This window comes from Salvelinus namaycush, chromosome 15, assembly GCF_016432855.1.
Source record: "Salvelinus namaycush isolate Seneca chromosome 15, SaNama_1.0, whole genome shotgun sequence".
Classification (NCBI taxonomy): domain Eukaryota; kingdom Metazoa; phylum Chordata; class Actinopteri; order Salmoniformes; family Salmonidae; genus Salvelinus; species Salvelinus namaycush.
This window is the reverse complement of record NC_052321.1, coordinates 40557182-40584848: the sequence shown is the minus strand read 5'-3', so window position 1 is coordinate 40584848 and position 27667 is coordinate 40557182. Positions and strand designations below refer to the sequence as shown.

The 27667-nt window shown below is 43.0% G+C and overlaps 1 protein-coding gene across 1 annotated transcript in view; it reads right to left on the bottom strand.

Annotated features, from left to right (window-relative positions):
• Positions 1-209: 209 nt before the first annotated feature.
• The window catches only part of LOC120060529 (EMILIN-1-like), a 69893-nt gene continuing 42435 nt past the window's right edge, over positions 210-27667 (bottom strand). Inside the window, exons 2-9 of the mRNA XM_039009913.1 lie at positions 19941-20063; positions 17739-17956; positions 16439-17569; positions 15074-16177; positions 9406-9531; positions 9145-9162; positions 5973-6107; positions 210-3798 (exon numbers count right to left, since the gene is read on the bottom strand). Of these exons, the coding sequence (XP_038865841.1) occupies positions 3476-3798; positions 5973-6107; positions 9145-9162; positions 9406-9531; positions 15074-16177; positions 16439-17569; positions 17739-17956; positions 19941-20063 (3178 nt within the window). The 3' untranslated portion in view covers positions 210-3475. The remainder of the gene's footprint in view (positions 3799-5972; positions 6108-9144; positions 9163-9405; positions 9532-15073; positions 16178-16438; positions 17570-17738; positions 17957-19940; positions 20064-27667) is intronic.

The following is a 27667-nucleotide window of genomic DNA, read 5'->3' as shown; positions in this document are numbered from 1 at the left end:
TAATAAATCACAGCATTTGGATCGCTGCCTTTTAAGAAATATTAATTTAAGCAATCACACGAGGGCAAAGAACCGAGAGGTCTGCTCAAACTAGACAGATGACATCACAAAACATGACATCGTCACCTTTCTCACTCCTTTCCCACTAGATTAGATTCATAACCCTCTGAGCAGCGAGTGAATCCGAAACTCCTATGGAGAGGGCAGGGCTGTGTAAAATGTAATATCTTTATTTGAACCACGTGTCGCCAAATCACACATTCAAGGTAACAGGTTGGAAAAGAAGACCTTAAATACCTAGCATTGCTTTCATTGGCATGTGGTATAACCAGTTATTGATGACTTACTTCATAGATTGAGTAAACCGATTCCTTTAGCAATAACAGGCACAGAGGTCAGATAGGAGCAAGCACTTTGTGACATCGGCTGAAGTAAAAAGGGCTTTATAAATACATTTGATTGATTGATTGAAGTGGATAAATACTCAAAGGCACAGGGAAGCAATATTGCAACTTCTCAACTAAATACAGCGTCTTCCAATAGTGATATTTTTTTATAAAACTCCATGTATTTGATTGTAATGGTGTACATCTCTGCGAAACATGTTGGTATCCATTGATCCAGTTCTGGGTTCAAATACTATTTCAAATGTCTCAATTACTTTCACATACATTTCGAAGTAAGTATTCAGATATGTTTTATTTGAAAAGACAAGTAGTTGAATATTGGAAGGTATTTGGAAATACACTTGGAAAGTACTGGCATGTATTTGAAAATTCTCAAATACACTGGCTGTGTCTGAATACCCATACTAGCGTACTACATACTTAAACTGCATACTATTTAGCACGTACCGTTTAGTAAAAAGTATGCCACGGCCGCAACGCAGTAGCGGCTCCTGACTGGCTGAGAAGGTGGGGCGGGGCCAAATGAGGGTGGATTTTTTTCAATAGACGTATCGCATTACAAGCCTGATAATAGCTTATTTCCAATTGTATTAATTTTTCTAAACTCTGAATAAAATAGGAATGGAGTTATAGGCCTACTCAGGCTATCACATTCAACCTATATCGTAGCCCATATCACCCATCTATCCTATTTAAAAAAGACTGAAGACAGAAATAGATCATTTGGTTCCATTTCAAAATAATAGTGAAACCAAAGTGCTGTAACATATATAAATTAAATCAAATAGCCTAGTACACACACCAAAACTCTTCAGATGTTCAAATCAAAAGACTATTGCACAGAACAATGTGGACAGTCGGGTGCATTGCGAATTCAGAACCGCTGGACAGCAACATAATAAACTAAAACACTGATCATTGGGAACGAGATAAGAATGACTGCAAAGGCTTGACCCATAAAATAAATAATAAAATCGGTAACCTAGTCTACAAAACTAAAACAATCCATATGTTGAAATCAAAAGGACAGATTAACATGACATCAATAACGCAGCCACATCCCGAGTCCCCGGTGCCCAGACATTCAGAGATCAAAAGATGGTTTAGTATTTACTTTAAAAGCGCTGACGAAGGCCAAGAGAATAAGAAACCCTTTCGAATACGAAAACAGAAATCTACAAAAAAGTTATCATTTGAACACCACCGCAGAAGCTTCGCTATTCTGCATCTGCCCAATTAAGTAGTCTGGTTTTGTTATTTGGCTACTTGAAGGGAACGAGGGCCTATCACTCGCAACCCACCTCTTCCAATGCATTGTGGAAAAGTGTGCATCGAATTCTACTAGATGAAGAGACAAAATGAGAATAACATCCTGGCATTTAAACAATACTTGATTTTCGAAATGTCGCATAATATTACACTTTTTTTTCGCATACTCAAACGGCCTACAATTTAGGATGCAGGTATGGATATTCGGACACAGTCAGTGACTCAAATATATACTCCGATGCATTTAACCCAGGTATTTGAAAATAGTATTTGATAGTTCTTTCAAATAGTAGGCTATTTTTTGGAAATTATTTGAAAATACCTTCAAATACTTCCAATAGAAGTAGTTGATTCAGGCCACATTATTAGAAAATACTCAAATACACAGCTTTTTGATTTGATTTGAATCCAGGTCTGATTTGATCATCTGTAAGCTGAATTTCCAAGTAAAGAACACATAAACATATGCTCCAATAGCCTACCAACCTAATGCACTGGTTAATAACGTCCTGATGCTGTTCTGATATCGTTGTCTTCTACATCGCATCTGGTATGTGTAAGGTTGAAGAGAAAATGGGTTGTCATTTGTTGAAAAAAACTTGCCCAAAATTCCAAGGTATTCCAAAAATCCTGGTTAGAAGATTCCTGGAATCAGGAGGGAACAAGAAGGACATCTGGTATCCTCCAACCAGGATTTCTGGAAAACCTGGGAATTTGGGGAAATGTTGCAGATTTTTGCAACCCTACTGATGTAATAAAGGGGCTATAGCCCATTTGGTCCTACTGTACTGTGGTGTAAGGCAGCGTTTCCCTCTGGTTGAGGTAAATTCCTACTTGGTTGTGGCTTAAGGCTGGGGTTTGAGCTAGGAACATTCTTTCATTCATCTGGAGTATCACAGACATTTCGGAAGGCTTTAGGTAAGTGACGGACGGCACAGAAAACGCTTTGGAACCCGTCAGTATAAGGTACTGAAGCTTTAAAATAATATCCACACAGGCAAACTTTGGATTCACTGGGCCAAAGGCATTACAGGGTATAAAGACCAGAACACACATACAAGGAGATAGAAAAGTGCACAGTAATATAAAAACATTCACAAAATGTGTGAATTCATCTCAATAGAAAACAACTAGAGAAAATCAAGAAATTAATTTCTCATTCCTGGTTATTAAGGTTAACTACTTAAGGTTAACCTCAGACCTTGACTGTGGGTCTGGCTCCATGGCAGGGAAACACTTTGCAGCAAAGGGGTACGTGGGATGTCAAGGAGACCTTATGGTCGGTATTGGTGCATGAAGGACTACTGTACTCCGAGCCCCATGCCTGGAGTGAGTAATAAGGAGACGGAGACTCTAATAAACATATAAAAATCCTGCAGTAGTACAAATTCGTTGTGAAAACACTTCTCCAAATGCTGGGCAAGCTAAACATCACTCAGTCTGCTGCTGCGCAGTCTACAGTATATCCTATGTTTTTTCAAGCAGTTCATCAGGTCTCAAACATCAGAGGGCCAGGAATGACACGCGGAGGAAAAAACACAACACTTTTCTGTCATTGTCGTCGTCTCCTAGTTCTCTTTCATTCCCATGTTTCGCGAGTCGATATAAAGTCATTCTAACCTCATTCTCTGGACTGATCATTTTGCTTTCAAATGCAGTTGTCAAATAAAACCGTGAGACTAAATTGCTCCGGAGGGGACCAACCCCAACCCCTCTCTTCTTTCTCACTTTCCTCTTCCCTCCCTCCCTTCCTCTCCCTTGTTCCAGCTTGAGAGCCTAGGGGATGCTGTCCCGTTGGCTCACATCTGTTCATACAGAAGCATTCCATTGAAAATGGTGAGAGGCTCTACGGAGTGGGCCAGCTTGCCCATGACGAGGTCAATGCAGACTGTGTCTCCAACCTGGAGGGGAAGGATGATGTTGAACACGGCCAGGGAGCCAGGGTTGATCTTGGCCTCAGCCACTGGCTTGTTCTCCAGGCCCTCTGGCTGGTATCCCCCGGAGTCTACCCGGGCCATACCGTAGTTGGACTTGGACAGCACCGCCTCGATCTTCTCGTTCTTGTGGCCCGTCAGGATGGCGCTGAAGAAGTAGCGTCCATCAATGGGCGCTGTGAAGATGCCTGGGGAATACAGAAACAGAGAGGGAAAGGTTAGAGTTAGCTTAGCATACTCCACTGATGTTGATGGCAATAACAGTTGCCCGTTCAGGGTTATGACTTGGTTTGAAAGTTAGCTCATTCTACATGAACTAAAACAATGATGTAACTAACTAGCTACTTACTGTACATTGTGAGTAGGAGGTTAATGTTTACGGTCAGTGCCGTTTAAGATTAGGGAGGACGATCTTTCTTATTTCTATTACAGCATATTTGATGACTGTCATTCATATTTCATTCACCCAGCTCAATGTAACTTTGATAGGTTTAGGATACTACATGATACTAGAATTTGCCCTATACCCATCATGAGGTTACTACAACCTAGCCTACAAATGAACGTTTATAAAGTAGGTGCACAGGTCGAGAGACAAATTGAAATAATCAAGGTGAAAGACAGTGACACATTCAATACCACCTTGCACACACGTGCCGGCATCCAGCTGATCTGGGGTGTAATCATTAGTCCAAACAGTTGCAAAACGGGAACGTTTTCAGTTTCTACTGTCCAGTTTGTCCAGTTTCTACTGGACAAATTCAGGTAGGTCCCTCCCAGTTTCTACTGGACAAATTCAGGTAGGTCCCTCCCCATATCGTTCCGTTTGCTTAAATTTAAGACTTTTTGCAACAGAATCGGTGGAATGAATACACCCCTGATCACCCGCACACAGTTCACTTTCATAGCAGCCACATACAGCATAATCACTTTGCTTGTTGTATAATTCCTTATCACATCTACCCGCTCTCCTCCTCTCACCTTTTCATTTTGCTTGTTGACCTCAGTGCGCAACACAACAACTGTCTGTGACCAGGTGCAAAAACCTCTCCAAGACAAACCTTCATACCATAACCACCACAGAGCCTACATCGTTGTCACCATATAAGCTAACATCATAGTCAACAAACTAGAACTAACACGTTAGTAAACGCACAATCCAATCCATGTGTACATTCATGCAGTACAGTGTACAGCAAGAAGTTTAGCAGTTACACCGGCGATCCCAGGTGGCAATACATTTTGAAAACCAAAAGCTGACTTTGACTTTGAAGAGTTGCAGTATTGGATAGCCTTAGCTAGCTAGCTAATATACATAGCATTCCTCTCTGTTTGAGTCAGTTTGTTGAGTAGACTAAATTAGCTGCATTAGCTAAGTAAGTGAAAGGTAAGCCAAGAGAAAGAAAAAAAATACAACGATCTCTCTCTGCTGCTTTTCCTTAATTTTTGAAGAAATGAATTTGTTCAAAACTGTTCAACTATTCTCTTTCTCTCTCTTTGAGTCAACTACTCACAACACTGCAGTGCTAGCTAGCTATAGTTTATGCTTTCAGTACTAGATTAATTATTTTATCCTTTAATTGGATGGACATCATGTCAGTTCATGCTGCAAGAGCTCTGATAGGTTGGAGGACGTCCTCTGGAAGTTGTCATAATTACTGTGTAAGTCTATGGAATTGGGTGAGAACCATGAGCCTCCTAGGTTTTGTACTGAAGTCAATGTTCCCAGAGGAGGACAGATAATAGCTGTCCTCCGTCTACACCATGGTGCTAGCCTAGAGGGTGCTGTTGAGGCTACTGTAGACCATTGCAAAACAGTGTGTTTAAATCAGTTATTTGGTGACGTGAATATTTTTAGTATAGTTTTATCTAAAAATAATAACTTTTTTAATGTTTCACTATTTTAATGTTTAACCTTCCTCCTCTGAGGAACCTCCACTGCTTCACATGCAGATTGAACTCACAGTATACATTGGCATCAGTAGTATGCACTGATCATGTTTGTGTATACTTCTTCAACCCAAAAAACAACAATGCCTTTCTATTAAAAAGCAAGTAAAAATGCACCTTAAGGAACAGCGGGGACTGTGAAGTAACAAAAACATAGGCAGAGACACAAGCATACAAACACATGATAACATACACACTATACAAACACGTAGACATGGATTTTGCGTTGTAGATATGTGGTAGTGGAGTATGGGCCTGAGGGCAGACACTTAGCGTGTTGTGTATTCTGTAATGAATGTTATGTAAAGTTTTTAAAATTGTATAACTGCCTTCATTTTGCCGGACCCCAGGAAGAGTAGCCTTGGCAGCAGCTAATGGGGATCAAAAATAAATACAAATACAAATTCAGTACCTGTCCGCGGGTCATAGAACTCTCCCTCGTTGACAAAGATCTTGTCGAAGACGATGGTGCCAGCGTTGAGCACGGGGTAGGTGAGAGCTGCAGAGAAGGAGAGCTTGGGCACGTTGGCATCAGCACCTGGCATACCTGCGGGCAAAATCACATCAAAGTCTCCGAAAATAACCCAGCAGGAGTAGAGGGAGAACATGATTATTATCTACACCATATATGATATTTCATTGTTCTGACATGAGGAAATCTATTTTCACGGTTCATTACAGACAAAATGGCAAGGTAAATAAAGTGTAGGGAACATAGCGAGAAGCCTTGTAAGGATCCGACAGTGTGTGAGTAATCCCCCTCTACCATCAGTCCTTTTAGCCAATGTGCAATCATTGGATTACAAAATGGATGAGCTCCGATCAAGACTATCCTACCAACGGGACATTAAAAACTGTCTTATGTTTCACTGAGTCTGTGGCTGAACAACGACATGGATAACTAACAGCTAGCTGGGTTTTCGGTCCATCGGCAAGATTGAACAGCTGCCTCTGGTAAGACAAGGGTCTGGTGTCTATTTGTAAATAACAGCTGGTGCACGAAATCTAATATTAAGGAAGTCTCAAGGTTTTTCTCGCCTGAGGTAGAGTATTTCATGAACCTGTAGACCACACTATTTACGAAGAGAGTTTTCATCTATATTTTTCGTAGCTGTCTATTTACCACCACAAACCGATGCTGGCACTAAGACGGCACTCAACAAGCTGTATAAGGCCATAAGCAAAGAATAAAATTCTCATCCAGAGATGGCGCTCCTAGTGGGCGGGGACTTTAACGCTTTACCTAATTTCTACCAGCATGTTACATGTGGAACCAGAGAGAAAAAAACTCTAGACCACCTTTAGACAACACACAGAGACGCGTACTCGCTCAATAAGGAAAAGGTCAAATGACGCAGATGCTAAGCTACGGGACTGTTTTGCTAGCACAGACTGGAATATGTTTCAGGATTCTTCCGATGGCATTGAGGAGTACACCACATCAGTCACTGGCTTCATCAATAAGTGCATCGATGACATCGTCCCCACAGTGACCGTACATACATACCCCAACCAGAAGTCATGGATTACAGGCAACATCTGTACTGAGCTAAAGGGTAGAGCTGCCGCTTTCAAGGAGAAGGATTCTAACCCGGGTGCTTATAATAAATCCGGCTATGCCCTCCGACGAACCATCAAACAGGCAAAGCATCAACAACGCTTGTCGGATGTAGCAGGGCTTGCAAACTATTACGGACAACAAAGGGGAGCACAGCCGCGAGCTGCCCAGTGACACAAGCCTACCAGACGAGCTAAGTAACTTCTATGCTCGCTTTGAAGCAAGCAACACTGAAGCATGCATGAGAGCATCAGCTGTTACGGACGACTGTCACGCTCTCCGTAGCCGATGTGAGTAAGACCTTTAAACAGGTAAACATTCACAAGGCCGCGGAGTCAGACGGATTACAAGGACGTGTACTCCGAACATGCGCTGACCAACTGGCAAGTGTCTTTACTGACATTTTCAACATGTCCCTGACCGAGTCTGTAAAACCAACATGTTTCAAGCAGACCACCATAGTCCTGTGCCCAAGAACACCAAGGTTACCTGCCTAAACAACTACTGACCCATTGCACTTATGTTTGTAGCCATGAAGTGCTTTGACAGGCTGGTCATGGCTCACATCAACACCATTATCCCAGAAACCCTAGACACAATTTGCATACCGCCCCAACAGATTCACAGATTATGAAATCTCTATTGCACTCCACACTGCCCTTTCCCACCTGGACAAAAGGAACACCTACGTGAGAACGCTATTCATTGACTACAGCTCAACGTTCAACACCATAGTGCACTCAAAACTCATCACTAAGCTAAGGACCCTGAGACTAAACCCCTCCCTCTGCAACTGGATCCTGGACTTCCTGATGGGCCACCTCCAGGTGGTAAGGGTAGGTAACAACACATCTGCCATGCTGATCCTCAACACGGCGGCCCGTCCTGGGTGCCTGCTCAGTCCTATCCTGTACTCGACTCCAACACCATCATTAAGTTTTCCGACAACACAACAGTGGTAGGCCTGATCACTGTCATGAGACAACCTATAGGGAGGAGGTCAAAGATCTGGCAGTGTGGTGTCAGGACAACAATCTCTCCATCAACGTGACAAAGGAGATGATTGTGGACAACAGGAAAAGGAGGACCGAGCACGCCCCCCTTCTCAGCGACGGGGCTGTAGTGGAGCAGGTTGAGAGCTTCAAGTTCCTTAGTGTCCAAACACACCAACACAGTCAAGAAGAGGGCATGACAATGCCTATTCCCCCTCAGGAGAATGAAAAGATTTGGCATGGGTCCTCAGATCCTTAAGTGGTTCTACATCTGCAACATTGAGAGCATCCTGACTGGTTGCATCACCGCCTGGTATGGCAACTACTCGGCCTCCGACTGCAAGGCACTACAGACGGTAATGCATACGGCCCAGTACATCACTGGGGCCAAGCTTCCTGCCATCCAGGACCTCTATACCAGGCGGGGTCAGAGGAAGGCCCAAAAAATTGCCAAAGAATCCAGCTACCCTAGCCATAGAGTGTTCTCTTTGCTAACACACGGCAAGCGGTACCGGAGCGCCATGTCTAGATCCAAAAGGCTTCTTAACAGCTTCTACCCCCAAGCTATAAGACTCCTGAACAGCTCATCAAATGGCTACCCTGACTATTTGCATTGTCCACACCCATTTTTTACGCTGCTGCAACTCTTTGTTTGTCTACATGGACATATTACCTCAATTACCTTGACTAACCGGAGCCCCGGCATATTGACTCTGTACCGGTACTCTCTGTTTATAGCCTCGCTGCTGTAATGTTTTTTGCTCCTTAATTATTGGTTATTTTTCTATTTTTCTTATTTATTTTTTTTTATATATTTTTTTTTACTTCAGTTTATTTGAGTAAATACTTTAACACTTTTTTTTCTTCTTAAAACTGCATAAACATTTCACTGTAAAATACCTGTTGTATTTGGCGCATGTGACAAATAACATTTTATTTTGATGTAATGGGGTGAAACACACATCGCTGTTGAGGGCATTAGCACATTGCAACAGTAGGACTCAAATGCAATGATAAAACAAACATGAACATACCTTGTTCACCTTTGAGACCTGGAATGTAGAAGACAGGAAGAGACAAGTTCAGTAGTTGGACCAATTCAAACCGTTCAACCATGTTTGTTTTTAAGTATTCATTATTATTTTTCTTATTTTTTCTTTCTGTAAAGTGTGTTGTGACTTTGTTAAATGCACTTGAAATAAATTGTGATTTGATGTCAAACATCAACATATAGCAAAACAACACTTCCTGAGGCATTAACACGGATTATAAAGGGTTAATATGGTTCCTGTTACCTGGTGGTCCTCTGGGCCCGTTCTCTCCCTGCCTGCCCACAGGTCCGTCCCTACCTTGAGACCCCTTGGGGCCGGGCAACCCTGGGAACCCTCTTTCCCCAGAGGGACCTGGAGGACCAGGCAGGCCTGGGGTGGTGGGAGGCAATGACAACAATATTAATACATGTAACTTTCTTAATTTACATATATTTAACTGAAATAATCATTGTTGACCCAAAGACGGCCTGTTATTGGATACATGACATAGAACAAATTCCAGACTGTGTTAATACAGTGGAGTTTTCTCATTCAAATATAATAATTGGATTCCACCCACATAAACAGAGGACTCATCTTTGTATCTGTGCCATTCAGTGTTAATTTTGTCAACAATAACTATGACGAAAAATACTTGTTAGAAGTTAGAGGTAGCCTAAATAGTCAATATTTTACAGAAATAAATGCACTGACTATTATGTGACTAAAATGGCTGTGACTAAAACTAGACTAGAGTTCAAGTCCACTGATAGTTTTAGTTATTAACAAAATATTAAATTAAAAATGGCTGTGACTAAAACTAGACTAGAGTTCAAGTCCACACATAAAGTTTATATTGGTGATTTACTGCCACATGCAGTGCTGGATCCTGAACCAAATATTGTGTGTCATTTAATTTATTGTGACTGCTAAATGGCAGTGATATTTTTGTGTTGTTGCTTAATGCCATTTACAAACCATAGGCAACACAATTTGAAGAAGAATACAATGTTCTGATCATTGGCTGATCACTCCCAATCAATAGGAATCCCCACCCAGTTTACTACTTCAAATGGTGGAAGCCCTTAACCCCGTACACCAGTGGAAATTGGCCTATATGGATAGTTATGTTTCCAACAGAATAATTATAAAAAGCATATGCATGACCAAGGTAGCAATTGAGAGAGAACACTTTGGAGATTATGGGGAAATGAGATTGAATCCAAACATTACACTGTTGTTTGTATGTGCATTTTACATTTACTATACTTTTCACAGCATTTGTCAATATCAAAATCTGAAAATACTCTGGATACACTCAGTAACATAATAAGAATATTAATTGACATTTTGGAGTAGGTGCAAGATAAGAAAAAAAATATTACAAGGGTTTGAATGAAAGGTCTAACTGGTGTCTCCAAGTGGCCGCACACAGCGGAATCTAATCAGACCTACATACTTAGGTCCAATATTCATCCTCTGTAAAACTTCAAACAGGTAGTTCCATTCTATGCAATCAAAAGCTTTTTCTGCATCTAATGAAGCCTCCACTACAGGTTCTTTGTCATTATTTTTGGATTCGTGTTAACAAACTATAGTTTTGGCAAGTCATTTTTCCAACAATTGTTTACAGACAGATTATTTCACTTATAATTCACTCTCACAATTCGAGTGGGTCAGAAGTTTACATACACTTAGTTGACTGTGCCTTCAAACAGCTTGGATTTCAGAAAATGATGTCATGGCTTTAGAAGCTTCTGATAGGCTAATTGACATCATTTGAGTCAATTGGAGTTGTACCTGTGGATGTATTTCAAGGCCTACCTTCAAACTCAGTGCCTCTTTGCTTGACATCATGGGAAATCAAAAGAAATCAGCCAATACCTCAGAAAAAGAATTGTAGACCTCCACAAGTCTGGTTCATCCTTGGGAGCCATTTCCAAACGCCTGAAGGTACCACGTTCATCTGTACAAACAATAGTACGCAAGCATAAACACCATGGGACCACGCAGCCGTCATACCGCTCAGAAAGGAGACACGTTCTGTCTCCTAGAGATGAACGTAATTTGGTGCGAAAAGTGCAAATCAATCCCAGAACAACAGCAAAGGACCTTGTGAAGATGCTGGAGGAAACAGGTACAAAATTATCTATGTTCACAGTAAAATGAGTCCTATAATTGACATAACCTGAAAGGCCGCTCAGCAAGGAAGAAGCCACTGCTCCAAAACCGCCATAAAAAAGCCAGACTACGGCTTGCAACTGCACATGGGGACTTAGACCGTACTTTTTGGAGAAATGTCCTCTGGTCTGATGAAACAAAAATAGAACCGTTTGGCCATAATGACCATTGTTATGTTTGGAGGAAAAAGGGAGAGGCTTGCAAGCCGAAGAACACCATCCCAACCGTGAAGCATGAGGGTGGCAGCATCATGTTGTGGGGGTGCTTTGCTGCAGGAGGGACTGGTGCACCTCACAAAATAGATGGCATCATGAGGTAGGAAAATTAAGTGGATATATTGAAGCAACATCTCAAGACATCAGTCAGGAAGTTAAAGCTTGGTCGCAAATGGGTCTTCCAAATGGACAATGACCCCAAGCATACTTCCAAAGTTGTGGCAAAATGGCTTATAAGGACAACAAAGTCAAAGTATTAGAATGGCCATCACAAAGCCCTGACCTCAATCCTATAGAACATTTGTGGGCAGAACTGAAAAAGTTTGTGCAAGCAAGGAGGCCTACAAGCCTGACTCAGTTACACCAGCTCTGTCAGGAGGAATGGGCCAAAATTCACCCAACTTATTGTGGGAAGCTTGTGGAAGGCTACCTGAAACATTTGACCCAAGTTAAACAATTTAAAGGCAATGCTACTAAATACTAATTGAGGGTTTGTAAACTTCTGACCCACTGGGAATGTGATGAAAGAAATACAAGCGGAAATAAATAATTCTCTCTACTGTTATTCTGACACATTCTTAAAATAAAGTGGTGATCCTAACTGACCTAAAACAGGGAATTTTAACCAGGATTAAATGTCAGAAATTGTGAAAAACTGAGTTTAAATGTATTTGGCAAGGTGTATGTAAACTTCCGACTTCAACTTTAGTTAGGCTTGAAACCAGTCTAAACCCACATATCTGTTTAACTAAACCCGACTGGACCTCTGTGCGTAAAATAAAAGTATACAGAAAAAATGTAACTACCTGGATTATTGTGGCTACAGCTATAGTCACACCCTTGTAAACTTAGCGAGCTGGCTAAATAGCACAGCCAACATTAGCTATGATCCAATGTTACCTCGCCAGTCGTTATCAACCTAGCCATCTAGCCAGCCAGACGTGCCAGCCAGTCGATCGTATGAGTCATTTCGCTGTATCCTCATGTTCCAACAGGTCACTATCGACTATATCCAAGTTCAAAAGACAGTTCCTCATGATGTAGTAGGAGTGAACAAGTCATGGAGTTCTTTCCTCATGTATATTTCAGCCGTCTTCAAAAATGCGCTCACCATTCTTGGTTTCGATCCACAAAGTCACCGGGTAGTACAGGCTGCAAGCCAAGCCAGCCTCATCTGTGGGGAGAAAGTCATCCTCTGGTGTAGTATGGTTGAAAGATCCGGAAAGATCATGATTCTGGCATCTCCGTACTTGAGCTCTCCCTTTGCTCGGGCAGCAGAGAGGATGCGGACAGTGTCCTAGCACCGTAGAAATTTCATGACAAATGCCCTATGTGCAACCTGGCCAGGTAGCCACCTCCGTAGCGTGCGATGGGCCCTCTCGATTTCCAGTGGGTGCACGAAGGGGGTAGATCCAGAATTTTGGGAATCCATTCGTCTATAAAGGAGATGGCGTCTCTTCCCTCCACAGCCCCCGGGAAACCTTGAAATCTGAAATTCAAGCGCTTTTGGACATTTTCGTGAAAATCTAATTTCTCCTCGAGTTTAGAGATGGCGTCTTACAATTTCTTGTACTTTGGCTCCACATCCTCGCGGACGTCCAGGATGGCAGCCTGGTGGTCAGCATTGTATTTTTCTAACTTTGTCACTCATCCCTTTGTGACTTTCTGGTCTTCATGGAGTTTATCGACCAGCATATCAATTTTGATGAGGTGTTCAGAAAGCGTCTCTTGGATTTTTGTTATACCCTTGTCAATCTCCCTTCTGAATCATGCTGGTGCTTCTTCCCGAGCTAGCATCCGCCGAGGCCCGAGAAGGGCTGTCAGAGGAGGGCACATTTACATGCCTCGTCTGAGTCTTTGGAAGATTGGCATTTTTTGTTTTGGCGATAAAAGAGATGTTTTAACTTCCAACACCCTTGTTATAGCTTTGCCATTGCCGGAAGTCTATAAGGTGCTGTTTTGAGCTCTCCTAGCTTTGCCATTGATTAACTGGAGCAAGCCGACTCATCGTTTTTTTGTTTGCGTCCCCACCGTCACAGAATTGTTGTTGTTTACGCAATCCAAAAACATTCCATTATAAATCACAATCTGGGTCAAGTGCGCATAATTTGAACGCTTATTCTATAAAATACGATTGTACAAACATTGTAATTTTGGCGCGCATAGAACGGAGTTATGAGCGCATACGAGTGCGGGTTCCGCGGCTAATTATCTTCACAATCTGACAAACATTGTGGTCAGGACAACCCAGGGTATAACGTATGTCCTCTTTGTAACTGTAGCTCAAACATAGCGATCAGAAATGTTGACACTGTAAATTACATGACTTTTCAAATATGGAAATATGAAGTGCACATTTGGTTTGCTTGTATGACATCAAAGCGGTACTTATAATAATTCTCAACGTCTCATCTTTCAGAAAACATCATCTTGATTTACAGCATTTGCCTCACTCAGACAACAAGTGGAGAACCTGAGCTCTGACGTCATGTATAGCAATGTTACTGTAAATTTAGGTGATTATCAATGATAAAATCTGCCATTTTCAACCCTTATACGGGATTACAGGGGGTGTGAGTGAATAAGGCTACTGGCAATGTCCATGCTAAAACGAGTTATATCCATCTAGAGTCCTCTATATATTTCTATGTTCCCACCAGACACAGAATAATTGTATTATTTGAACACTACGACCTAAGACCTACGCGACCCGAGAAGCTTCAAGGAGAGTCATGAAAGACTGCATAACACTAACAGACATACACATGCTAATAGCAGGCCACCATTTAATAACATGTGTGACACACACATATTACAAACATTTGTTTAAATGTCTGGATTATTCATGTTTTTGTAATCATCAGTCTGTTTCTTTGTTGGTGTTTGATAGGTCTCTGTGTGTATTGTAGCTAGCATTGTTGACACTTTGTTGCAAACGTGTTACTTTAAACCTTACATGCACACCCTTGTTCATTGTGTTCTTATTTCCACTGGTTGTGCTGTGTCTCATATACTGGTCTAGTATAGACAGGACAAGGTTAGCCTGGCGTTTTTAAGACACATTATGGTTTTAGTACAGTTCTACCAAAAGCAGTGTACCATTCAAACCTCTAACCAACTGCACACTTACAAAGCACAACATGTGTGAGTGAAGGTAGGTTTCATTAACATATCACTGTATTGAATCAGTATGAACTCAACAAATGCTCAAACATTGTCAATGTAAATCATGTCTAAATGGACATGCTCTATATGTCGAGACCATGCACTGTTTAGTTTCTGTAGTTACCTACATTGGATCAAGGGAAAGGCAACCTCAGTCCTGCCAATACACCTGACTCCAATAATCAAATAATCATGGTCTTCAGCTTAGATTGCAATTAGTTTATTCAGGTGTGTTAGCTATAGGGCTGGGGGGAAAGTGTGTCACCAATCAGGCACCCGAGGACTGGAGTTAGTAATCCCTGATCTAGATCATCACTTTTGAAACAGCTGGGAGAAAGGGAAGGAATATAGTGTCAAGTCAACACACTCACCGGTCAGGTCCTGTTCCGAGAGGTTCTGGAAATCCTTGAGGATGTGGCCGATGGACGAATTGAGGTTCTTGATTTTCCCGTGGATCCCGTCCAGCTGAGTGGTCTGGATGTTCTTGATGACCCCTCCGTGGGAGATGACCGTGGCGTTCAGGCCGTTCACACAGTTCCACAGGCCCGACACATGCTTGTTCAGCCCCTCCTTGATCTTCTGGAGCGAGTCCGAGATGCCGTCCAGCCGTCCACACACACCCTCCATCTTGGACAGCCTCTTCTCCAGGCCGTCACCAGAGCGCTTGCAGTCACCCATCTCCACCACCAGGGTGTTCTCGAAACGGCGCACATCACGATCCACCCCGTCGAGGTGGTTGCGACTCTCCTCAATGTGCTCGGTCACGTCCAGCTGGATCTTGTCCAGCTCCGAGATGATCTTGTTCTTTGTGTTGCCCAGGTCGGTGATGATGCTGCCGTGTTTCTGCACTGTGTGCTCCAGGCCCCTCAGTGTGTCATTAATGGAGCTGAAGGTCAGGATGACCTCGGACAGCTCGCCCTGCAGGGACTTGAGGTGGCCGTTGTTAGACGTTCCTCCAATCACACTGTGGCCATCCAGGGGCTTCTGGGGGTCATCCAGGCCTCCTCCAGTGCCGCCTCCTGTTGTTGGGGTCACAAGGCGGATCTTACACTGGCCACTACACTTCTCCACCTCCTCCTGGAGTTTTCCCACCTCCTCCTGCAGGGTGGAGCACACCTGCGAACAGGAGCTCTGGTCCGAGTCCACCCGTGTCCGGATGGCGTTGATGTCTTTCTCCCAGCGGTTCAGAGTGTGCTGTGTGTGGTTCTTCAGCTTCTTCAACTCGTCTTCCACTCTTCCGCAGATGTCGCAGTCGTCCACGCAACGACCCAGTGTCTCGATCTCTGTGACAATGCGGTTGAAGTGCTCGCCGTTGTCTCCGGTCAGGGCTTTGATTTTACGGATGTCGTGGCTGAGGTCCACCACCTTGTCCATTAGCGAGTCGCCTGAGACGGACAGGTCCTTGATACGTGTGTCGAAGCGGCGGATCTCGTCCTCGTTAGCCACCACCCTCCACGTGATAGACTTCACAGAGTCTCCATTGTAATCATTTCCTCTGTCTCCTCCAGCTCCACCCCATCGATCTCCGGTTCCCCCTGTTCCTCCTCTTCCTCCATCTCCACCTCCTCCAGTTCCGGTTTCCTCTGCTCCCCCTGCTCCTCCCCATCCTTCTCCAGTTCCTTTATTTCCTCCTCCATCTCCTTTTCCCCCTCCCCCTGCTCCTCCTCCATCTCCTCTCCCTCCTGTTCCCCCTGTTCCTCCACTTCCTCCTCTTTCTCCTCCATCTCCTCTTCCACCTTCTACCACTCCTCCAGCTCCTCCTCCTAATCCTCCACAGCCACAGTCAGTCAGACTCTTGTCTAGGAGTGCCGTAGAGTTCTCCAGGCGGGTCAGCTTCTTGTCGTGGTCCGACACTCTGTCCTTTAAGATGCCCACATCCAGCTCTATGTCTTCGATGCGGTAGCCCTGGGCATCGAAGCGGTCCAGGAACACAGTCCGGAGGTCACCGAGCTCACGGTGGAAGTAGTCCTTCAAGTCGTTCTCTATTAAGGTGCAGCTCTCTTCTGTGTGCTGCACTGTGCTGTTCACCCGCCTCTCCAGGTCCTTCAGACGGCTATCCAGCCTGTCCTCTATAACCTTGGGTAACCCGCTGCCAGCATTGGGTCCAAAGCCACCACCACCGGGTCCAAAGCCACCTCCTCCGAAACCTCCGCCGCCATGACTACCACCACCACTTCCCAACTCCTTATCCAGGCGGTTCTGGATGACATTGTAGTTCTCCGACACAGAGCTGATCTTTGTCTCTGCATCTGTGACCCTGTTCTTGAGGTCGGTGACAGTGTTGCAGCAGCCCTGGGAGCGTGTGACCTCCTGGCGTAGGCCGTCCAGGTTCTGGCGGTATCGTCCATCCACTGCGTTCAGCTGCTTTTCCAGCACCTGGATCCTCTCCCTGATCTCCTGCTGCTGCATTCGCAGGTCCTCCACCCCAGACTGGCAGGAGGAGCAGGACAGAGATACCCTCCTCTCCAGCTCTCTCAGGATCTCCTCTTTCAGCGTGCTGAGCGTCCCGCCACTAAACCCACCGGTGCCTCCAGAGGAGCCGCCAGCGCCACCCCCGAGATCATTCCCCCTGCCAGCATTCCCATTGACCAGGTGGTTATTGATGCTGACCAGTGTCTTGTCGTGGGCCTGGGTCCGGTTGTCCAGCTGGTCCAGTTTGGTCTGGATGCTGTGGATGGTCTCTTTCATCTCGGGCTGGGCTGAGTCCGCCGGGGTCTTGCTGCCGCCACCGGTGAAACCCGGTTTGTGCATCTCCTCCTGGAAGCGTTCGTTCATGCCCCTCAGGGTGGACTGCAGGTCATGGAGGTCCTTGGTCAGGCTCTGGATCTTGTCCTCCAGCTGCCGCATCTTGTCGCCGTCTCCTCGCCCTGGAACACAAACACATTATATTACAGTATATAATCTACTGTATATAGTCATAGATTCATCATGTATACCATTTGAGGAGAGGCATGGGGACATAGAGGAGGACAAAAGTAGGAAGAAGAAGAAGAGGGAGATATAGAGGAGGAGCAGAACAAACAGACATCCACCCACCGTCTCCCCCATTCTGTCCTCCGTGTCCTGTGCCGGTTCCAGTCTGACCCGGTCGGGAAGGTTTCGGCCGGGGTCTGGCTGTAGCAATCTGGGTCCCAGACCCTCCGCTCGGCCCCTCGCTACATTCGTCCCCAGTGTAACCATGGCAACATTTCCACTCCATGTCTGTCACCATCTTGTAGGCCACCTTGTACCGCGGCTTCATATATGTTCGATAACTATTGAGAATCAGAGACAACAACGACAACAATGGTGAAGTGGTTCGCAATGAGGTTGTCTCACCCATCTAAATTGAATGCACGTATTTTGGGTCACACTAGAGAGGAGTGTCTGCTAAATGCTCATGTAACTGATGCTATGCAATCATAATTGGTCGCATGTGGTAATTGTCAACTTATTGTTCATCTGCCTTTTGCCCCATAACACCACTAGTCGTTGGCAGAACATAACATTAAACATTAACTGAAGAGCCTTGGACAATGTTTTATTTTACTGCTTCACTCATTTTGTTTATACAATATCCGTAATTTCCCTTACAAGTTGAGTAAGGGAAATTACCATTGAGTTTCAATGGGCCTGTCTGCAATTCTGAACTCTTGAAACTGCTCTCAGTCTAACGCCTCAGTTTGGAGAATGTTTATGTGTCAATCCAAACTCAGTCATTACAGGCCACAAAGCCAGAGGCCAGGCATTTTCTGCCTATTTACATTTTCTATTTAATTTGGGGTTTTAATTTCGTTCCCGGGCTTGGAGGCATGAAGCTTAAACAGCAGAAGCTGGTTTCTGCCCTGACAGGCACTTTGAGGTAACTCTAAACCCCGGTATTCACCGGATACCAACGTTGATTAAATCATTTACAGGGAAACTATTCAGACCTTAACATGTTTGTAATTAATCCACCAGCTCCTTTCCACACAGTATCAGAACTGCCTGTCACTCTCTATTGTGAAAGACTTAAGCATGGTAGGTATGCGTAGCATTCTCCTTTTACCTAATCATGTAATCTGGAAAAAGTAACAAGAATTTCAGGATTGGGGAAACAGAATGCACTGCATTTGATAGCACACATTTGTGATAACTGCCAAAACATACTTAATTACTGTATGAACAAACTTAATACCCAAGTCAAGTGGCCCAATATTTACATGAACCTAATTCAAACTCAAGCTGACCACCACCCTTCGTTTTCATTGGTCAGATAACCGTAGTTCATAGGAGACCCCTCCCCTCTCTGATGGATGAGAATAATCCACTGTATGCAAATTCCTTAATTAACTCCTCAGGCTGTAGCAAACGTACTGTATGTTGCAATGGAGAGTAGAAGCCAAACTCCAAAATGAGATCCTAAAGCATTGTCAAACAACTAGAAAAGATAAACAAACACACATGCACACACACACACACTCCACAAACATGCGCTCGACACACACACACACACTACACACGTACACAGACAGATTTCAACATGTTGCTTGGACCACGTTCAGAAGAAACTGCTTTTTATTTTCCACTTTAAACTGAGAAGGAAATAAATGTTTCGCAATTAATCCCCCTGTGCGTGAAAAGGCATATATTGTTTCCTTTCCTGTATATGCGCTGTACGGTTTAGGCTTATACACAGTCATCTGTTACCCAGCTGTGAGAGAGCGTCAGAGGGAGAGACAGAGGCTCTGGCAGTAGAAGGCCTTCAATCAACAGGACTCAGCTTGCACAGCCACGGCATTGTCCATCACACAAATGTCAATTACAGTATGACAGCTCTTAGCCTACCATGCCTAGAATCATTCAAGTGAAAGATAGAGAAAGACAGGAGAGAAGGGAGATGAAGAGAAAAAGTGAGAGAGGGATGCTGTATAGTATGGGCTTCAGATTAGTCAAAAAGTTCCTGATTTCCCAGAAATATTGGTTAAGTTTTGCGAGTCGTCACGTCTGTCTTTCCAATCTGTTCATTCCATAAGCAGCGTGGGTGAGTGTGTGTGTTGGCAGACATTAGAGGCATTAGGTCCAAAATGTCCTTCTTACACAATTCCCCTCAGCCTTGGCATTCTTTCATCACTATATCCTCTGTCTGTCTACAGTAGATGGGCAAAGACGGATTCATGCAGTGGGTGTCTGGGTATACGTGTTTAAACGAAATGTGTAAGAGTAAGTATACGGCCCCAGGTGGTAGTACGTGTGTTTGTGTGTTAGGAGCATACTCACGTCACCGTGCGAGAGCACTGTGTGCCCCAGGAGCAGGGGTGGTAGTCAGGCTTGGCGTAGGTCTCCACTCCATCCTCCACCACACAGCTCACTGTCTTTGTAACCACATACGCACACCAGTTTCTACAGGGCGAGAGAAGGAGAAGGTTAGTTTGAGATTGATTCATGCACATGCTGTACGCACATAAGCTTAGAGATCAGAGATGCCATACAAATCAAGGGAATACACTAAGTATTCAGAGCTGAGATGAGAAATGAGTGAAAGAGAGGGAGTGTACAGTTTAATAATGTATAAGTTAGGTACCGGTAAGTGATTCATTGCTGGGAATACTCCAGTGTCTCCAGTATGAGTAACTATCATGGTCTTGTCATGAGTAGGAACAAAAATATATGGCGAAGCAAATACAGTAGTGCACATTTGACTACGATCTCAAGTATTGGTTCCTCTAACAACAAATCAGGACTCCAACAGAGAGCTGGCCTCATCTGTCTTAACTAACATGCAGTAGGGGCTTAGTGGAATTACAGCTATGTGCAGTAAAAATTGCACTAGATTTGACCAGTTTCAATAGGGAATAGAGTGCCATTTGGGACTCAACCAGAGGGAGACAGCACTGAGCTGACTGCAGAGGGAGTGGCAGTAAGATTTAGGGCGGCTGGTCTGTCACTTTTTCCATGTCAGCCCCAGGGCCACGGTTGATTTAGGGCTGGTCTTGTCTGGGGCCGCTATGGCCTGGTAAAAGACTAGGTTCTGCAGAGAAAGGAGCTGTGTAGCGAGTGTGTTGTCAGTGTGCTGTAGTCGGGGTCCCTTGCAGAGCAAACCAAATCTCTGTGGTCACACAGCAGCTGGACTCTGGACGCTCAGTCACATGAATCTGGCAGAGTTTAACACAAATAGAACAATGCATGGGATGTAACGCTGGGATAGAACAGTAGACTTGCAGGCACTAAAAAGTTGTGCTCTGATATTAGTTGTACAACATGATGCTTTATCATATCCTAGTGCTAGTTTGTTACAAAAACCTGTACCACTGTACTTTAGAAGAATGGTACAGAGCACTGAGACCGACCACTGGCAGAGAACAGTAGGAATAAACTAGGAACTATTCCGAACAAAACACAAATGCTCAGGCATTCAATGATGGTACTGGGCCCATTCTAACCATTCCATTCCATTTCTTAATGTGGAACAGATAGACCAAACAGCAGGTTGGCGTTTATTGTAATGAGTCTTTTCCTGGAGGCAGAACTGAGCAATTTCCCCTTGGATAGTCCAGCTACAAAGTCAAAATGAGCTATATTGTTAGGGTTAGGCATTAGGGTTAGCGTTGTGGTTAAGGTTAGGGTTAAGTTTAAAATCAGATTTTATGACTTTGTGGCTGTGCCAGCTAGTGACCCTTCTGCAGAGCTTCCTCCAGAACCAGATCCATGACGAAAAAGAACAGAACACCAGACCAAATTCAGACCATTAACTCCCTCCTGGAAAAACAGGTTTGGTTTTAGTCTGCCAGGCAAGATCAACAAACAGACCACACTGTGTGGGAGAGGAGAGGAAAGGGGAGAGGAGATGATCAGCTGTCTGACTGTCACTGGCCTGACACAGTGATCCTCCATCAGACTATAGGCTGTGGTCTGTCTGCCACTGAGGCTTTACTCTCTGGATTCATCATCATTGCATCACTTTTCAAACGCTTGGATTTAAGACACATGGGAAAGACACAGTATGCATGCAATGCATTTCTTAGCATACCAAACTAACCAGGCCAGGCATTTTGTATTACTCATATTCTCAAGCTTGAGCTTACTACTTTCTAGTGCCAGCGAGAAGCCCGGTTTCTCCCCACATCTGACATCTGTCCTGTGTTTGAGCAGATAAGCCAGTGTGCAGCTTTATAGGGACAAACACAGAGGGTTCTAACTAGCCTAACCATCCGGCATGGCTCTTGATTCAGATTTCTTCGAGCAGCAACGTTCCTCCATGATGCGCTTTTGGCACTGGGACAAAGGCTTTGGTGTGTCTATGTTGCAAGCATCATTTGGAAATGATAACACATGGCAATAATGTCATCTCTTCCCAAAACCGTCCCTTCCTCTCTTTCTCTTTTTCCCCCTGCTTCTCTTTCTCAGTACGGCATGCTCTCACTCCCCAGATAGCAAAAAATGTCCTCCCACTTGCCGTTTGCTGCCTTCCTTACACCCAAGGCTATAAATTCCTACCGCCAGCGGGCGAATGGAGTTTGCCGTTCAAGATGTGATTTCCATCTCTGGCGGGTAGCCACTACTCATAGGATGGCTAGAAACCCTTGGCAGGCCACTTTTGCGTCTCGAGCATTTTGCCTCCACTAGCCAAGCCATCAAGCCATCTAGTCATGAGCTAATTTGAAAGACAATAGCAAGGAATTTCTCTAATCTCAAATTCGGCCTGACACCTTCCAGCTAACCACAGCCAGCCAGAGGATGCAAACTGTTTTTGTTGTTTCTATAAATACCTTACATTTGTTGTGATTTTAATTTGATTAGACTTATTTGCCAATTTAATAAGACAATACAGCCACACATGTGGGCATAATGCATTTACAATCATTGAGGATGACACACAAAAGTGATACACCTAATCATTTACAGTTTAAGTAGATCAATTATTATTGATTATGGCCAAAACTAGTCTCCATTTTTGCCATTGATTTAATATACTATATATTTGAGGCAATACAAATGGTTCCTTTCTAGCAATAAATGCCACTCCCTAAACCGTACAATAGGAGGCGTCAGCTCTTAAACGCCACAGAAGAAGCCGAAAAACCTCAACAGGAAGTTATCTTTGTCCATCGAGTTTTCAAACCTGTCTTTGATACAGATAGTAGCCAGTAGCTTTTTTGAGAGAATTTTTTTCGCAGGCTTTTGAAAGCCTGTTTAATTTGTTTTACTTATCACCACTGAATGTTTTGATATACCGAACAAAGCAGCACTCATTCAGTCGATATACACTGAGTATACAAACCATGAAGAACACCTGCAATGTCTCATTGAAGATCTAGATAACTTTTCTGTACTCTCTGGACTAAAACCTAATTATGATAAGTGTACAATATTACGTATTGGATCCTTAAAAAATAACTTACATTACCTTGCAGTTTACCTATAAAATGGGCTGATGGTGAAGTAGACATACTCGGTATTCATATCACAAAAGATATAAATAAGCTGTCCACAATGAATTTCAATAGAAAACTTGTAAAAATAGACAAGATCCTGCAACCATGCAGAGGTAAATACCTGTCTATTTATGGAAAAAATTGCCCTGATTAACTCCTTAGTCATATCTCAGTTTACCCACTTACTTATGGCGCTGCCTACTCCTGATGATTCGTTTTTCAAATCATATGAGCAAACAATATTTTGCTTTATCTGGGACGCTAAACCAGACAAAATAAAACGTGCCTATCTATATAATGAATATGAATTGGGTGGGTTGAGATGATTAAATATAAAAGCACTAAACCTCTCTCTAAAAGGTTCACTCATTCAAAAGTTTTATTTGAACCCTAAATGGTTCTAAAGTAGATTACTAAGAAAAGCTCATCCATTGTTTAAAAATGGCCTTTTTGCCTTTGTGCAGATTGCCATGTCTCATTTTTGATTCATTGAAAATGATACTTTTTCAAAGTATCTCTCTTTTTCAAACAAGCATTGCAGAGCTGGCTACAATTTCAATTTCTTCCCCCCTGAAAAGATAGAACAAATATTATGGCTGAACTCAAATGTGCTGGTTGATAAAATACCTGTATTTATGGGAAAGATGTTTGAAAAGGATATTTTGTTCTTAAATGATATTGTAAATTGGAATGGTAGAGTTATGTCCTTCATGGAGCGGGTTCAACACCTTGTAGAGCCAATGTCCCGGCGAATTGAGACTGTTCTGAGGGCAAAAGTGGGTGCAACTCAATATTAGGAAGGTGTGCCTAATGTTAGATATGCTCAGTGTAGATAGATGGAGCACCAAGAGAAAGAGTGAGACACTACAACGGGCCAACGGTGCCAAGTTTGGGCCGCAATCATGAAGGTAGCTAACAACATAGCTGTTACCAACTTGAATGTAAATATTTCTGTTGCCAGAAGATACCGACCCTACCGTTAAAATGTTTACACTGAGCTGCACTGGGGTCGGAACGCAATCATGCTTACATTAAGACACTGTGCCGCCGGCAAGAGATATGGGTCGGAAAACGTACAAACTACCGTTCAAAAATGTGGGGTCACTTAGAAATGTCGTTGTTTTTGAAAGAAAAGCACATTTTTTGTCAATTAAAATAACACAACATTGATCAGAAATACAGTTTAGACATTGTTAATGTTGTAAATGACTATTGTAGCTGGAAACATCTGATTTAAAAAATATATATATCTACATAGGAGTACAGAGGCCCATTATCAGCAACCATCACTCCTGTGTTCCAATGTCACGTTGTATTAGCTAATCCAAGTTAATAATTTTAAAAGGCAAAATGATCATTAGAAAACCCTTTTGCAATTATGTTAGCACATCGGAAAGCAGTTGTTCTGTTTAAAGAAGCAATGCAACTTCTTTTAGACTAGTTGAATATCTGGAGCATCAGCATTTGTGGGTTTGATTACAGGCTCAAAAATGTCCAGAAACAAAGAACTTTCTTCTGAAACTCATCAGTCTATTCTTGTTCTGAGAAATGAAGGCTATTCCATGCAAGAAATTTCCAAGAAACTGAAGATCTCGTACAACGCTGTGTACTACTCCATTCACAGAACAACGCAAACTGGACAGCATCCCGGAGTCGCCGCTTCACTGTTGAGACTGGTGTTTTGTGGGTACTATTTAATGAAGCTGGCAGTTGAGGACTTGTGAGGCGTCTGTTTCTAATGTCGAACATAGAGACTTGAAAATAGCTGTGCAGCAACGCTCCCCATCCAACCTGACAGAGCTTGAGAGGATCTGCAGAGAAGAATGGGAGAAACTCCCCGAATACAGGTGTGCCAAGCTTGTAGCGTCATACCCAGGAAGACGCGAGGCTGTAATCGCTGCCAAAGGTGCTTCAACAAAGTATTGAGTAAAGGGTCTGAATACTTGTTTTTGCTTTGTCATTATGGGGTATTGTCTGTAGATTAATGAGTAAAAAAACAAACAATTTACTCAATTTTAGAATAAGGCTGTAACGTAACAAAATGTGGAAAAAGTCAAGGGGTCTGAATACTTTCCGAATGCACTGTATGTAATGGGGAATTGATATACCCTAACAATCAAACGCAAACAATTCACACAATGAAGTTTTGAAACAATGAATATGCAGAAATTGGCTGGAGAGAGCTCAGTATGGAGAGAGAAGTGCATTGAGCATCTGGGCACATGGTCAACCCAACATCTACATTGGCCATGCAGCATTTACGGTGATACAGCATCCGCAGAAGTCGGGGCATTCATATTTCTTACGCTTCGCGGAGCAGTGCAGAGCTTTTGTCAAGGAAGTGAGTTGGTGTTTTCTACAGGATGTACCACCCCCACCTACCATCAATTACTCATGTCAATGCAGAGCTATACAGAGCCCTCCGCATTGTTATAAAATTTGTGGGAGGCGCATGGCGATGCAGTACAGATCTCGATTGGCCACTGGAGGCTCTGCAATTGCGTCACACCCTCCATATGGAGCCTCCGACCACATTTTTCAGATTAAGCATGAATTGGCTTTGAGTCTAGGCCTCCGCAATGGATTAGTTCACTGAGATGGGCGCAAATATCAGGGCAGGCAGAAAGGTCAAAACCGGGAAAAGTAGAAAAACAGGAGCAAGGGGAGAAACGGTGGTAGGTTTGCTGAACAAAACAAACTGGCAACAGACAAACAGAGAACACAGGTATAAATACACAGGGGATAATGGGGAAAATGGGCAACAACTGGAGTGGGGTGGAAACAATCACAAAGACAGGTGAAACAGATCAGGGTGTGACAATATATATATTTGTTACTGCTTGACTATAACAATCTCGGTCGACCAACAGCCTAACGACCAAACACTCAAACAGTCAAATAATTGGGGTCAGCCCTACAAATGTATTTTTGGTGTAGCCTTAAACATCATGGTCTGTAATTGTTTTTATGAGTGTGACTGTGATTAACCTTTTGTCAATAGGGGGTGCTGTTTCGTTCCCAAATTAAACTGCCTCGTACTCAATTCTTGCTCGTACAATATGCATATTATTATTACTATTGGATAGAAAACACTCTCTAGTTTCTAAAACCGTTTGAATTATATCTGTGAGTGAAACAGAACTGGAGTTGGAGGAATTTTCCTATGAGGATGTGAGAATGCTGAATTCTGCAAGCTGTTCCCAGGTCAGTTTATTAATTTGCCTGTCTTCTATTGGTTGAGATGCACTGAATACGCCTTCCCCTGGATGTCAGCGAATTGTGAGAATTGAAATGGTGTTTCTAGGCAGATCTGAGAGGTTATAAATGGCCTGGGAACGTGGGGTCCGGCCTTTGTTCACTTCGCTCTGACGCAGGAAGGACCTCTGGCTATCGTGATAGAAAGCTCCCTTTATAGCTCTTAGATATATCCGGCTCTGTTTTTATTTGATATAGGTGTTAAAGACATCATAATGTTGTTATATTAAACCGAGTTATATCAGTTTATATCGGTATATTGCGATTTTCGGATATTTATTTGTACTGCGTTTTAGTGAGTCGGACACGTCTTTGCCACATGGCTAATGTTTACTGCTAATTCGAACGTTGAAGAGGACAATCTACAACCAAGCAACGATTCTTTTGGACTAAGGACACCTTGCCCAAGATTCTGATGGGAGTTCATCAAAAAGTAAGAACTATATATGATGTTAATTCGTTGTTCTGTTGAAAAATGTAGAACTCATATTCTGCCATTAATCTAGGTGCGGTCTCGCTTTAACGCACGCTGTATGTTGTAGTAACGTTAATTTAAAAAATCTAACACAGCGATTGCATTAAGAACTAATGTATCTTTCATTTGCTGTCCAACCTGTATTTTTTAGTCAAGTTTATGATTAGTTATCGATTAGAATAGGTGCCTCTCCCAAGATTTCTCCCGACATTTTGTTTGCATTTTGGCTACTATTCATATTGTATAACCACGATTTGTGCCGCTAAATATGCACATTTTCGAACAAACTCTATATGTATTGTGTAATATGATGTTATAGGACTGTCATCTGAAGAAGTTTGAGAAGGTTAGTGAAAAAATTAATATCTTTTGCTGGTTTATACGTTATCGCTATTTTTGGCTTGAATCAATGCTGTTGTGTGGTTGGCTATTGTAGTAAGCTAATATAATGCTATATTGTGTTTTCGCTGTAAAACACTTAAAAAATCTGAAATATTGGCTGGATTCACAAGATCTTTGTCTTTCATTTGCTGTACGCTGTGTATTTTTCAGAAATGTTTTATGATGAGTATTTAGGTAATTCACGTTGCTCTCTGTAGTTATTCTAGTCGCTTTGGTGAGAGTTGTGATGGTGGCTGCAATGGTAAACTATGATTTATACCTGAAATATGCACATTTTTCTAACAAAACATATGCTATACAATAAATATGTTATCAGACTGTCATCTGATGAAGTTGTTTCTTGGTTAGTGGCTATTTATATCTTTATTTGGTCGAATTTGTGATAGCTACCTATGCAGGAAAAAAATGGTGGAGTAAAAAAAGTTGTGTCTTTTGCTAAC